The 14,231-nt window shown below is 50.7% G+C and overlaps 1 protein-coding gene across 3 annotated transcripts in view; it reads left to right on the top strand.

Annotated features, from left to right (window-relative positions):
* SUPT6H (SPT6 homolog, histone chaperone and transcription elongation factor) overlaps positions 1–13,155 on the top strand; it is a 31,192-nt gene extending 18,037 nt beyond the window's left edge. For all 3 annotated transcript variants that reach the window (XM_086360043.1, XM_086360042.1, XM_086360041.1), the window contains exons 22-37: positions 245–382; positions 461–628; positions 1,254–1,381; positions 2,507–2,714; positions 3,509–3,656; positions 4,093–4,235; positions 5,135–5,275; positions 6,815–7,010; positions 7,393–7,631; positions 8,560–8,673; positions 8,847–8,971; positions 10,619–10,731; positions 11,158–11,235; positions 11,327–11,493; positions 11,941–12,128; positions 12,376–13,155. In XM_086360043.1, the coding sequence (XP_086216169.1) occupies positions 245–382; positions 461–628; positions 1,254–1,381; positions 2,507–2,714; positions 3,509–3,656; positions 4,093–4,235; positions 5,135–5,275; positions 6,815–7,010; positions 7,393–7,631; positions 8,560–8,673; positions 8,847–8,971; positions 10,619–10,731; positions 11,158–11,235; positions 11,327–11,493; positions 11,941–12,128; positions 12,376–12,562 (2,481 nt within the window). In that variant the 3' untranslated portion in view covers positions 12,563–13,155. The remainder of the gene's footprint in view (positions 1–244; positions 383–460; positions 629–1,253; positions 1,382–2,506; positions 2,715–3,508; positions 3,657–4,092; positions 4,236–5,134; positions 5,276–6,814; positions 7,011–7,392; positions 7,632–8,559; positions 8,674–8,846; positions 8,972–10,618; positions 10,732–11,157; positions 11,236–11,326; positions 11,494–11,940; positions 12,129–12,375) is intronic.
* Positions 13,156–14,231: the final 1,076 nt, after the last annotated feature.

Raw genomic sequence — 14,231 nt, 5'->3', positions numbered from 1 at the left:
GCCCCAGGGAGATAGGGAAGCAAAGATTGTCAGGGCCGCAGGATTGCACCTGTTCTCTAACCTCTGCAGAAAATCTCCCATCATGCCAGTCATAGTTCAGGTTGGGAGCCCCAGAGATTAAATTGGTCCCAGGAAAAATGGTCCCAGAGAAGAGAACATGACATCAAGCCAGGCAGTTTGGATTTCCTCTGACTGTTAGAGCTGAGGGGACTTTGTGGCCCTGCTGACCCTCATCTGACCTTAGGCAGAGTTCCGGGATTACCCTCCTGTGCTGAGACAGGCCGTCTCCCTGGCCCGGCGCATCCAGGACCCTCTGATTGAGTTTGCCCAGGTGTGCAGCTCGGATGAAGACATCCTATGCCTCAAGTTTCACCCATTGCAGGTGAGTAGGATTTGACAAGTAGGCCCAGGTGGACAGAGTGGCACAGTAACCTTATCCCTGCCTACTATGTGTTGACAGGAGCATGTGGTGAAAGAAGAGCTGCTCAACGCCCTGTACTGTGAATTCATCAACCGAGTCAATGAGGTTGGAGTTGATGTCAACCGTGCCATTGCCCACCCCTACAGCCAGGCCTTGATTCAGTATGTCTGTGGCTTAGGACCTCGAAAAGGGACCCATCTCCTGAAGGTAGGATTGGGTTGAATCAGGAAAAAAAAAGGAAAGTTCTTATTTCATTAACCCTTTACTTTCCCAGCATGGTTTGACCAAAAGGACAGGGTCAGAGAGGTAAAGGCACTCGCCTGGAGTCATCCAGCTAGTGAGAGTCAGGGCCAGACTCCAGCCTTGGTGGCCGCAGTCCTGGTCGTCGCTACCGCATTCTGGTGGCTCACAGAAAAGAGCCTAAGCCATGATTTAGAGGAAGGTGAGAGTATGCTAGACACAGACCTTGGGATAGTGGGCTTTTCTTCCCCCGGAGGAAAGAAAGGATTTCAGTACAGAGAGAGGCATGTAGCAACCCTCAAGAGTATTTGTGGTAATTTTTTTCTTGATGTGGGATGGGTACTTGAGTGTATATTTTACATCAGCTTTGAAGCTGTGCATTAGCTGTGTATTGTCTTTGCTCGGCACAGTGTAGTTCTTTAAGATAATTTTTTTAGTAGCAGTCAGTATGTTGTGCTAACTGCTCAGTGCTCAGTTAGCTGTCGGGGTGCTGGGGCAGCTTCCCATTGTGGAAGGTTTCCCAGAGACCTGGAAACAGACCAGGAGGTGGGGCCTATCTACTGCTCCTGCTCACTCCAGGCTTCTCTTCCAGATTCTGAAACAGAACAACACCAGGCTCGAGAGCCGGACTCAGCTGGTCACCATGTGCCACATGGGTCCCAAAGTCTTCATGAATTGCGCTGGCTTCCTCAAGATTGACACTGCCTCCCTGGGGGACAGGTGATGCCCTCTGCCTGGGTGGGCCAAGAGGAGTTCTCTTGGGCTTTGCTTTGGGGGTTCGGGGATTAGGGCTGTCAAAGGGCCACAGACTATTTAAATTAGGAAACGTTTTAAAGCCAAGAATCTTTATTTAGTCAAGAGCCTCTGACCTATGGAAAAGATCAGTTCAATTATGTGAAGCTTTTCTGTGAGGGAAACATCAAAAGAACCAACTTAGTTTATCAATTGAGGACAGAAAACATAAGACTTGGTTCAGTAAACACAAACTTGTTCTGCTGTTGTGATTTTTTGTGGCTCAATAAGGGTGGGAATAGTTGGGGCATTGGAAGAGGAGTGTGGGGGTCTGAGGAGATAAGAAAGGGGGAGAGAGATTTGCTATGTTCTGAGATAATGTTATTGAGAGAAAGTTCTCTATTCACTTGGACTTTGGACTTCACTATTGACCTCTTCCTCTCCAGAAGTTATCAACTCAGTCTTTGGAGGATCTTTTCCACGGGCACATAGCTCCTCATTCAGTAATGGAAATCAGTGGGGAAATAGGCTTCAAGTTCTAAAACTTCATTTTCCACCCAGCTTTGCTGTAACACTCCACGAATAACATAGGTCCATGTGAGTGCACGGGCAAGACCAGCCTGGGAAGGCTTTATGGGGGAAAGTAGCTGTCAGCAAATTCTCAAAGGTCTTCTTCCCCCTTCTTGTTTTATTTATAAGACTTTTATATATAATTTCATCATATAAAATTCAATAACATATAAAAATATTATGCAGAAAGTGGAAGTCCCCCATAATCCCACCCCCCAGAGATAACTGCCATAACAAGTTGATGTATACTACAACTTTTCTAAATTTTATTTTTGCTATGCATTTACTAACTACCCATTTACTACAAAAATGGGATCATACGGTTCATAGTGTTTTGCAGTGCATTTTTCACGTTATCAATATATCGTGGCCATCTTTCATGTCAGCACACACAGACCTACCTCATTCTTTGTAATGGATGTATAGTATTCCATTGTATGGAGGTACCCTAATTTATTTAACCAGTTCCCCATTGGTGGACATCTGGGTTGTTACTAGAAGCTTTTTGTTATATATCCTGCTCCTCTTCTGCCTCTCCTTCAGCACTGACTCATATATTGAAGTCCTTGATGGTTCCCGAGTTCACCCTGAGACTTATGAGTGGGCCAGGAAAATGGCGGTGGATGCTCTGGAATACGATGAGTCAGCTGAGGATGCCAACCCTGCGGGGGCCCTTGAAGAAATCTTGGAAAACCCAGAGCGACTCAAGGACCTGGACCTTGATGCCTTTGCAGAAGAACTAGAGAGGCAGGTGGGTGACAGAGTGGAAGGCCTGGCCTAGACGAGAAGAGACTCAGGCAGCACATCCTCAGAGAAGCCCCAGTACTTTTAGTGTGAGAGACTTGATCCTCTCCCTCCCCATGCAGTACTGGGTTTACTCAAGGAGATTTTCAGTCTGCTTATTAAGGAGCAAAGGACGTCTCAGAGACTGCTGTAGTCATTGTGGGGGGCATGTTTTGGGGGAGCTGGGATGGGGGGGTAGTAGTTTCCTTCTGGGACCTCTTAACTCCTCTCCAACTGTGTGGTTTTGCGTCTGTTTCACACATTGTGATTCCATGAGGGGTTTTGGGGGATTTTTTTTGGCTGCACTTTGGGTCTTCATTGCTATGCTTAGGCTTTCTTGAGTTGGGACGACTTGTGGCGAGTGGGCGCAACTCTAATGCTGGTGCACAGGCTTCTCATTGTGGTGACTTCTTTTGTTGCGGAGTACAGGCTCTAGGGCCTCCAGGCTCAGTAGTTGTGGTGCAAGGGCTTAGTTGCCCTGCAACATGTGGAATGTTCCCAGACCAGGAATCGAACCTGTGTCCCCCATGTCGGCAGGCAGATTCTTAACCCCTGGACCACCAGGGAGGTCCCCATGAAGCATTTTTATCGTATAACAGTGTTCCATGGCTAAGGAATAGTTTGAAAAGCTGATTTAGTACATGTTGTGGGGAAAGAAAAGAAACCCTGACAGGAGCCAACTGGCTGCTCCTTTCTTTGAAACCCCTGGTGGCTCAGGTTGGGGAGCAGTTGCAAGACTCTTAATGGGGGCTTCTTCCCCAGGGCTATGGTGACAAACACATCACGCTGTACGACATCCGAGCGGAGCTGAGCTGTCGGTATAAGGACCTCCGGACAGCCTACCGCTCCCCCAACACAGAGGAAATCTTCAATATGTTAACCAAAGAGACACCGGAGACCTTCTACATTGGTAAATCCTGGGTCTGCTTTCTTTAGTTGGAGGAGGAGAAGAGGGGGTGATGGGATAGTGTTTACTGTGCATGTTCGAGTCAGACTGTAATTCCAGCAGAATAAGGCCAGCTTGTACTGTGAGTGGGAAAGACCAGGGAAGCTTTTAAAAAGATTGTAGAGCCCTAAGCTGGAAGTCAAATTCGAGTTGCAAGGTCGAATCGTGCTTTTTAACCTGCTTTTGTGAGGTGTTCATAGGGTCAGTCTTGTGGCTTCATTTTCCTGTCATCAAATGAAGGGAAGATCTCCCTTTTTGAAGATGTGAAGGAAATCAGGGGAGATGCTCTAGGACAGATGTTCTGTCACTAAACAGTTGGTGGGGAGGAGTCACCTCTCCAGTTCTCTCAGCCTGCCCCCCGTTCTCTTCCCTTCCTTCTCCTCCTTTCCCCTTCCTGCAGGAAAGCTCATTATCTGCAACGTCACTGGCATCGCCCATAGGCGTCCACAGGGCGAAAGCTACGACCAGGCAATCCGCAACGATGAGACGGGGCTGTGGCAGTGCCCTTTCTGTCAGCAAGACAATTTCCCGGAACTAAGCGAGGTATGTGCTACAGTGTTGTTATGGTCCCTGGATGTTTGTGATTGCGTGATCTCAGTGCTCTAGAAAGGCGTCGAGAATGGGAGTAGTTTAGGTGACACTTTACCGTGGCAGTGCACAAAAAGGGAAGAGATCCGGAACGGACACAGGCCTAACTTAAAGTCCCTCCGTGTGCTGCTGGTCAGAAATGGTCTATGTGCTCTTATTCTGTTCTCACTCAGCCCTTAATCCTTGTTTCCCATTCTCTGAGGATCTTGCTCAGCCAGTTAGAGACATGAGGAAATGTATGCGTTTTTTGCATACAGGGTGGGCATGGTGTCCCTATGTTAGTTAGAAGGTATCTGTAGACTCCCTTCAGTGTTTTCATCCTCCACACACATCTTAGTTTTTCCCACAGTCTTCTCGACGACATCTGCTTTTTTCATGGTTAGAACTCATAAAAGCCATCCTGAACCTTTTTCTGTATCTTCACATGTTGCTTAGGCAGATAGTAAAACAGACCATTTCTCAACTTTACCCAGTAAAAGAAACTGGTGAGATTCGTCAAGGATGTAAAAGAGCCATGATGTGCTGGTTCACTGAGGTGACAAACAGATATTTCTTAAGCTCAGAAGGGCAGGACAGAATGGGAGGGAGGGGTTTCAGTTGAAGCTGGAGGGACGTATACAGTAAATTAACATAAAAGGTTGATCTGCTGGCCAGTGGTGCCAACATGAGTTCTGCATCAGGGAACCTGGGGGAGATTCAAATTCTGTGTTGCTGGGTGGCTGAGTCATCGTGTTCTCACATCGTGATGCCAGTGTCAGTGGTAAGATGAATTACAGCATTCCTGCCAGCTGTTTCCTGACTGTATGGTCTCCAGAATCTTAATGATCAAGCTCTTCTCCTGATGCTGTCCTTAGGTCTGGAACCACTTTGACAGCGGTTCATGCCCAGGCCAGGCCATCGGTGTCAAAACACGGTTAGACAATGGTGTCACTGGCTTCATCCCCACCAAATTCCTCAGTGACAAAGTGGTAAAGCGGCCAGAGGAACGAGTGAAGGTAGGTGAATGACAGGGCTAAGGCATCTGGCGCAGTTTTCAGCAGCCCAAATCAGGCTGGCTTTGGGCTGTGCCCACCAGGAGTTAGGCTCTGTTTCCAGGGGCTCCTGGTGGGGAACATTTCAGGAGGATTTATAGCCAGTTGAGTGAAGTCAGGGTAAGAAGCATCTACCCAAATGAGGAACAGTTATTGTTCACTGCTTTTGTGAAATTTCATCAAGTTGCCAGCCCTTCCTGTGTTGGAAGCCATGGTTTAGTCTGGCGGGCAGGAAGCAAGGCCTGGCATTCCATGCTGTGAAGCAGAAAGGCTGAGTTCCCTTTCTGTTCTAGTTTCTCTTGTCAGAGCTGCCATTTATTATGCACACACTGGATTCCAGCCCTTGATATTTATATATGTTGTCTCAAATCTGCTAGTCCAATGGAAAAGGGAATATTTATCTTCTGGTTTCAGAGAAGTTTGAGTGCCTTTTCCAGGATCATCCTGTTAGTGACATCTGCTAGTGGTACCAGATCTGCCAAATCTCTGGTTCTAAGTGTCGTGAACCCCTGAGAACCATGGACTTAGGAAGGCTGGGGAAAGACATTCTTAACACAGACATCCCTCGTTTTATTGCCCTTCACAGATACCATTGTTTTTTTTTTGTTTTTTAAACAAATTTAAAGTTGGTAGTAACCCTGCATTGAGCAAATCTATTAGTACCATTTTTTCCAACAACATTTGATCACTTCATGTCTCTGTGCTACATTTATTTGTGCCAATTCTCACAATATTTCACACTTTTTAATTATATTTGTCAGAGTGATCTGTGATCGGTAATCTTTGATGTTAGTGTTGCAAAAAGATTTGGACTCGCTAAAGGCTCAGGTGATGGTTTGCCTTTTTTTATCAATAAAAGAAATTTTAATTAAAATTTTTAATTTTTTAAAAATATAACAGTGTTAAAAAAAAAAAGTGTTGCACACTTAATAGACTATATTATGACCATAACTTTTATATGTTCTATGAAACTAAAAAATTCTAGTGACTCACTGCATTATGATGTTTGCTTTATTGTGGTGGTCTGGAACTGAACTTGGAATGTCTCCGAGGTATACCTGTAAATGGAGCTAAGGCAGTTTCCAGGAGAGCTGTGCAAATTGACTGGGTTTTGTCACTCTTAAAACAGAAGGGCTCAAATCAGGGGGAGAGTATAGAAAAACTGTTACTTTGCTTTTCCTCCAAAAAGGGCAGCCAGACTTGGCTCACACCCTAGGAACAGTAATTGGGCAACTTTATGGGGAAAGAGAATAGTGCCAGTGACAGATCCCAAGGGACTCCAGTTGGTGTTTCTGCCTAGAGCAGGAGGCATCAGTACTTGGCACAAACTAGTCTGTGGACCAAACTCAGCCCGGAACTCCTGCTATCCTGACACTCAGTAGCCGGCTGGCTCTGGACAGTCTGTCCACCTTTCTGCCTGGACTTTGCTGTCCTCACGTGTAAAACAGGGCATCGGGCTAGACCGTCTCTGTCCCTTGCAGCTCAAATGTTCTGTGGATCTAGGTGGGAATGACTGTTCACTGCCGCATCATGAAGATTGACATTGAGAAGTTTAGTGCAGACCTGACCTGCCGCACCTCAGACCTCATGGACAGGAACAATGAGTGGAAACTGCCCAAGGACACCTACTATGACTTCGATGCCGAAGCAGCAGACCACAAGCAGGAGGAGGACATGAAGCGGAAGCAGCAGCGGACCAGTGAGTGCTCCCAGCCATGCTGTGCACCCCGAGTCCTGGCAGCCCTCCCTCCCCAGGATGCGCGTGCTGACTACTTGGCTTCCCAGTGGGAGTGAGTGCTCAGCTCTGAGGGGCTGAGGACCAGAGGCAGCAGGAAAGGGAGTCATAGGCCGGGCTGGGTGCTAGGGTCTTCTTGGGTCACATTTTCTTTGCTCATGCACTGGGACTCCTAAAATTTCATTCTCCCAGCACCCTAGGAGCCCAAGTTAACACATCCTTCACACCCAGAGGGGGTGAAAGTCTCAGAATTTAGTAGTGGATCAGAAATTTAGCCATGGCTTGTCTTATTGGGCTGGCTCCCCATCCCATCAGCTGACCTATGCTTCTTTCCTGCCCTCTTTAGCGTATATCAAGCGAGTGATTGCACACCCATCCTTCCATAATATAAATTTTAAGCAAGCAGAAAAAATGATGGAAACCATGGACCAGGGTGATGTGATCATCCGACCAAGCAGCAAGGGTGAGAATCACCTGACAGTGACCTGGAAGGTCAGTGACGGCATCTACCAGCACGTGGATGTGCGGGAAGAAGGCAAGGAAAATGCCTTCAGCCTGGGAGCCACCCTGTGGATCAACAGTGAGGTAAGAGGCAGCCCCTGCACACTCTAGCATCCCCACTCCTGCTTCCAGAAGCCCCTTCCATGGTAGTCACTTGTGTGCATTGTATGTATTCTAGCTACTCAGGACAGCAAAACTCAGGGCCCTTACGAAATGAGTAATTTGACAGCAATTTTGTATATATCGTGTTTCTTTTTCTGTCCTCCAAGTTCTAGAATAGACTATCTAGAGAACCACTAGAGGAAGAGGAGAAAATACACATGCAAGTGCTCTGTCCTCAGGCAGACACAGGCCAAATTTCTCTGTTCAGTGGAGAGAAATTTTATGAAGGCCCTTACTGTTCCCAAGCGCTAAGGGAGAACTAAAGTTATGATCTAAAGGGTTTTATGGACTTCCCTGGTGGCTCAGCAGGTAAAGAATCTGCCTGCAATGCTGGAGACCTGGGTTGGGAAGATACCCTGGAAAAGGGAATAACTACCCACTCCAGTATTCTGCCTGGAGAACTCCAAGGACTGTGTAGTCCACGTGGTCACAGAGAGTCGAACACGACTGAGAGACTTTCACTTCACTGGTGGTCCAGGAGTTAAGAATCTGCCTTACAATGCAGGGGTGTGATTTTGATCTCTGGTTGAAGAATTAAGATCCTACATGCCTCAGAGCAACTAAACCTCCCTGCAGTAGCTACTGAGCAGGTGCACTCGTGCCTCAATAACAAAGACCCAATGTAGCCAAATAAATTTTAAAAATGTAAGGGATTTTGTGTCTTGTAAGCTAATAAACTTAGACCCAACTCACACAGATGGGTACATTGAAGGGACTTTGCAGCAGAATGAGGCTACAGCAGGAGGGCTGGGGGAATTCCTCCCCTCCATAGGTTATCTTCCAAGTGGACTTGAAAGGCTGGATCTCAGTTCAGAATGTGAGACTTGGGGCCTTCACCTTCTTCCCACAGGAGTTTGAAGACTTGGATGAGATTGTTGCCCGCTATGTTCAGCCTATGGCATCTTTTGCCCGGGACCTTCTAAACCACAAGTATTATCAGGACTGCAGCGGTGGGGACCGTAAGGTGAGCCCAGGGCCCTGCGAGGGATGACCCCTCCCAGTCACTTAAGGATGTCTGGTTTCCCTTCAGTGTAGGGGATGCTGCGCTGGTGAAGGAGGTGTACATGGTGTGTGAGGCCAGACATTGTGTACCAAGCATGCTGCTATCCCAACCTCTCCCCCTCATTCTACCCCCAGAAATTAGAGGAGCTGCTCATCAAAACTAAGAAGGAGAAGCCCACCTTCATTCCCTATTTCATCTGTGCCTGCAAGGAACTGCCCGGCAAGTTCCTACTGGGATACCAGCCCCGGGGTAAACCCAGGTGAGCACTGGTGCTGAGAAGGTGCTGCCGCTGGGGTCCACAGATAGGTTTGCAGGCCCCGAACAGTACTCTCTCTGGTTCTGCTTGACTGCCTTTCCCCTCTTCCTGTTTCGAGTGGAGCTGGAGGTTGGAGGTGGGGACAGAGGGTGATGCTTTAGAGGCAAAAGGCAAAGACTGAATGAGAAAGGTGCTTTAATCAACCGAGTGAAAGAGGAGGTCCCTTCACCTCTTCTCCCTGCCAGGGAGTGATGGAAACCACTGGACCCTCTCTCCACCCGACGGGCAGAGATGGGGGCCAACACGCTGCTCTGTCCTCCGCTTCACCCTCACCAGGGCCTTTACCCTCAGCAGTGGCTCCCTGCTGCTGTGGTGAGCGTGTGCTGAAGGTGGGGTAGGCTTGGAGGGCATCTCTTTTTCCAGTCGCCGGCCTGCTCTGCTCCCTTCTGTGTGTGACAGCCAGGCTGGCCTCCCTCGGTATTCCAATATCCGCGTCCCTCCAGCACTCACACTGCACCAGACCAAGTCCTTCTCCCTCAACCTCCTTTGTTGTGTCTGTTACCCAGACTGATGGCCAGACTTGCCTTCTGCACTCCCACATCCCGCTGCCATCTTGGCCTCAGTCTGTGCTTCTCTGCTCTCAGTCCTGGACCACGCACGCACACATGATGCCCAGAGTGGGCTCCGTTAGGAGGTGCTCAGAGGACAAGCAGCTCTGAACCCTGCACCGTCCTGAGCACTTCTGGAATATCGTGCTTGTTTCTGATTCGCCAGCGTGCTTCCAGAAGATGGCAGCCAGGGCTGCCATCCACGTGGGGGTTGGAAACTGTTCCATGAGGAGCAGTTGAACAGAGGACTTTAACCAGGGACAGAGGCCACGTGATAGCTTCCCATGGAAAGGGTCACAGACTCCTTATGGTGCAAGAAGCAGGTTTCATCTTCATCTGAGTGAGAACATTGACATACTTAGCACTGGCTGTTGACAGCTGTGCTTTATTGATCACAATCCGTTCTCAGTATTGCGATGAGTGCCTTACACACTCTGTCTTGTTTATTGCTCGTAGGTTAACCGCTATAGATTTAAGTGTTATCATCCTCTTTTCACAAATGAGGCTGAGATTCACTTCAGTAACTTGGTACAAAATCATATAGGTGGTGAGTTGGCAGAGCCAATATTGGAACTGGATCTGAACCCAGAACCTCTTATCTACTCTCTGCTCTGCAAAGTGTTAAATGAGGACCGACCAGCCACCCTCAAGAGGCACTTGGACCTCATTCGGCTCATGGACCACTGTGCTTGGCTGCCCGGGAAGCCCCCCCCACCCCAACACTGATGTCTGTATCCCCCTCGCCGGCTGTGTGGTGCCGTCACACAGCAGCCCAGGGTGGTGACCGGCCCCCAGCGAGCCTTGTGGCAGCCTGTAGAGAGCACACCTGGGGCTGCTGACTCCAGGCCTTGTCTGGGCTTCTCTGTGCCTCCTCGCCTCGCCAGAGTGCAGCCTCCTTTTCCAGGGCCAGGGACTGGCTCTTCTATCTCTCCTCCGCCTCGCACCCAGTGCGGCTGCTTCACGTGGTGGAGATCTGCTCTGGCCACTCGCTCGCAGCTGGCCACAAGTGGGATCTGATGCATGTTTCCTTCCAAAATCCCAGGATAGAATACGTAACTGTGACTCCAGAAGGATTCCGGTACCGGGGCCAAGTCTTCCCCACTGTGAACGGCCTTTTCAGATGGTTTAAGGACCACTATCAGGATCCTGTGCCAGGTGAGCTCTGCTCTCTGTGACTCCCAGAGTGTAGTTGAGGGACAGCTGAGCACTGAGTGGAGACAGACCCTAACTCTGGCAGAAGGGGAGGCCTAGGCTGCCGCTGTAGCTCAACTCCAACTCCCTCCTCCTCACATCAGGAAGGCCCTCCATTCTCTTTGCCTATACAGCTTCCCTTTTTTTTTTAAAACTTATGTATTTATTTGGCTACACTGTGCAGCTGTGGGATCTTAGTTCCCTGATCAGAGATTGAACCCAGGCTCTCAGCAGTGAAAAGGCAAGAGTTCCAACCACTGGACTGCCAGGGAATTCCCCCAGCTGCCCTTCTTTGCACCCACCTCGGTACCTCTCCCAGCTCCCTAAGTTGTAACGTAAAACTGGAAATAGGTTTCTGGAGAGACTTCTCACTCGGGCCATTTCTTGTAGGTATCACCCCCAGTAGCAGCAGCAGGACCCGAACACCTGCTTCTATCAATGCTACCCCAGCCAACATCAACCTTGCAGGTAAGGAGCTCATGCCAGGCCTGGGGGTGAGAGGGATGGAGCTGGAAGGGCTGTGCCCTAACGTGCCCATCTCCACCTCTTGTGCTTACAGATCTGACACGGGCTGTGAACGCCCTGCCCCAGAACATGACCTCGCAGATGTTCAATGCCATTGCTGCTGTGACGGGCCAGGGCCAGAACCCTAATGCCACCCCAGCGCAGTGGGCCTCCAGCCAGTATGGCTACGGTGGCAGTGGAGGGGGCAGCAGCGCTTACCACGTACGTGGCCTGGGGAAGAAAAGCCCTGCAGAGGGTGGGGAAGGGTGAAAGGTCATCCTTCACTAGCCTGTGTCCGTAGACTGGGCTCTGCAGGGCCCACCACAAGGGCCTCCACAGCAGGTGGGACTGCCACAGCATCAGGAGCTGTCTCTAGTAGGTGTTCCTTGTTCTCGGGCCAACTGAGGGGAAGGGGAGTAAGAGAAGCCATGACCATTCCACGGAGTCTTTTGGGATCTTGGAACCCGAGCCCTCAAGCCTCTAGACTCCAGTGGTCAAGTGGTGGGCCCTGCTGTTGGCCTGCCTCAGCTGCTCAGAATCACACCCTGCTCAGGAGAGTGTCAGCTGGAAGGCTTTGTGCAGAGCCCAGATTTTCAGCTTGTCAGAAATTTACCAGAAGAGCAAATAAACACAAAACCCAACCTAAACTCAACTGTCACCCTTCTCCAGGTATTCCCAACACCAGCCCAGCAGCCAGTGGCCACACCACTAATGACCCCCAGCTACTCCTACACAACGCCCAGCCAACCCATCACCACGCCACAGTACCACCAGCTGCAGGCCAGCACCACCCCACAGTCTGCCCAGGCCCAGCCCCAGCCCTCCTCCAGCTCCCGGCAACGGCAGCAGCAGCCAAAGTGAGTACACCAACAGTAGACAGGTCGTTAGTCGAGGTGGGCGCTCTGGGTCTCCTGACAACCGTAAGCCAGGTGGTGTCCCCCGGAGGACTAGGCTCTGGGAGGAGCCAGAAGAATACTGCTGTCCATAGATGTGAGATCCATCTCTGCGGGAATGGAGGCTCCCGGGGACTGCGGGGTGGGCTTTCTTCTGGCGAGCCGCAGGCCGAGTCAAGTCCTTTATCACACACCCTGGTTCTCCCTCCAGGTCCAACAGCCATGCAGCCATCGACTGGGGCAAGATGGCAGAACAGTGGCTGCAAGAGAAGGAGGCGGAGCGGCGGAAACAGAAGCAGCGGCTGACCCCTCGGCCCTCCCCCAGCCCTATGATCGAAAGCACCCCCATGTCTATTGCTGGCGATGCCACCCCACTCCTGGACGAGATGGATCGGTAGGGCGCCTGCTCCTAGGACTCTGGTTACCTCTGAGGCTGGGAGAGACCTGGCTGCCCACTGCCTCACTCCCTGCCCCTCCTTTTCTGTCCATAAAGTGGCGTGAATTGACGTTCTCTTTGGTGGTCAGCCTGGATGGGCGACAGGCTAGATGGCCTTGCGAACTTGAGCTCAGTGTGCGCTAGGCAACAATCCTCTCCTCCAGGCCGTCACTGACTGCCTGTCCTGGGACCAGGCTGGGAGCGGCGTGTGGCAGGGAGGAAGAAGAGGAAGAAGAAGGTGAGAGTGGAGTTTTGTGCTCTGCTCCCTACAAGCCATTTTGGGCTTCTGCCCTCCCCTGACTCTGGGCTGCGGCGGGGCCAAGTTCAGCACGCGAGTCTCCCCCGCGCTCGTGGGGAGAGGGATGCTATTTATTCAGTTTGGGACAGGAGGACGAGTACTTCCACCCTGGTGCCAACAGCAGGGTGGCCGTCAAAGCAGGATGACGAGGGATGTAGGGGAGCAGTGCTGACCTGCCCAGCCCCCACCTGGCTGCCCTCACCCCTTGCTGCCGCCGCTTCCTGCCTGTCATTTGAATAAACAGTGTTTCTACAGAGCACCTGACAAAGCCTCTCTCTCCCAAGTCTCCGGCTCTTGAGGGGGAGCTTTCAAAGCTGTGTTGGGAGCTCTGCAGGCCCCCCTGACCCCAGGCCTTCAGAGAGGTGGTGACTCACAGAGGAGCAGGTGGCTTCTGCATCAGACCGCCTAGGATCACAGCACTGTGTCCTTGAGCAAGCTTTCTTGTCTGTAACACAGAGACAAGGATACCTGCCTCAGCAGGGCAGCTGTGAGGACTGAGATAAAAGGTGTGACGGTCAGTCCGGGGGCTGGGACCTCATCACACCTCAGTAAATGTTTGCACAGCTGTTGCTTCTCACACGGCCACCCCATCCACCACCTTCTGGTCTTCTCTGCCATGCCGGGGAGAGGCCAGAAGTCAATCTGGGTTTCTCCACTTGAGCCCTACGCCTCTCCCCACTTTTAGCTGACTGGGCCTTGGGATCTGACCTCTATGTGAGTCGCCCCAGGACAGGCCCTACACTCACCTGATCCTGCCCACACAGTCCTGGTGAGGGCCCCTTCGTCTAGCCCGCTTCCTCTTTAGTTCTGAATTGATCTTCCTGTGTTCCTTCACGTCTTGTCTCACGGCCCTGGGAAAGCAAGGCTTTCCCCTCCCTTTTCTCTGAGGACTGCTGCCCATACTTGGTGGGCTTCCCACCTGACGTCTTCATTCAAGATCCCTTTGGCTGTTTCTTGGCAGGAGTTGGGGGGAGGGGCTTGCCTTCTGACAGGAATTCAGTTCCTTTCCCTTAAGTATAAAAGGTTTCTAGAAGGGGGACTTGCCTGATGCCTGCCGATGTGCGGGACATGTGTTCTATCTCTGGCCTGGGAAGATCCCACTGAGCCCATGCTCCGCAACCAGAGAAGTTACCACAATGAGAAGCCTGAGCACAGCACCAAAGAGCCAGTGCAGCCAAAAAAAATAAATTTAAATCTTTTAAAGGGAGGGTGGGGACAGTTAAGAAGGGCTGAGCGGGAGCAGAGCCAACCAGCTGGGAAGATTGTGTTCCCTTCAATGCCACCAGCACCTTCCCCAGGGCCACTTAAGAGCAGGGAAAGGCCAGGCACGGTG

The sequence above is a fragment of the Bos grunniens genome, chromosome 19 (genome assembly GCF_055505025.1).
Source record: "Bos grunniens cultivar Pamir isolate PY7600 chromosome 19, Bosgru_T2T1.0, whole genome shotgun sequence".
In the NCBI taxonomy this organism is placed as follows: domain Eukaryota; kingdom Metazoa; phylum Chordata; class Mammalia; order Artiodactyla; family Bovidae; genus Bos; species Bos grunniens.
This window is presented reverse-complemented; position numbering and strand designations above follow the sequence as displayed.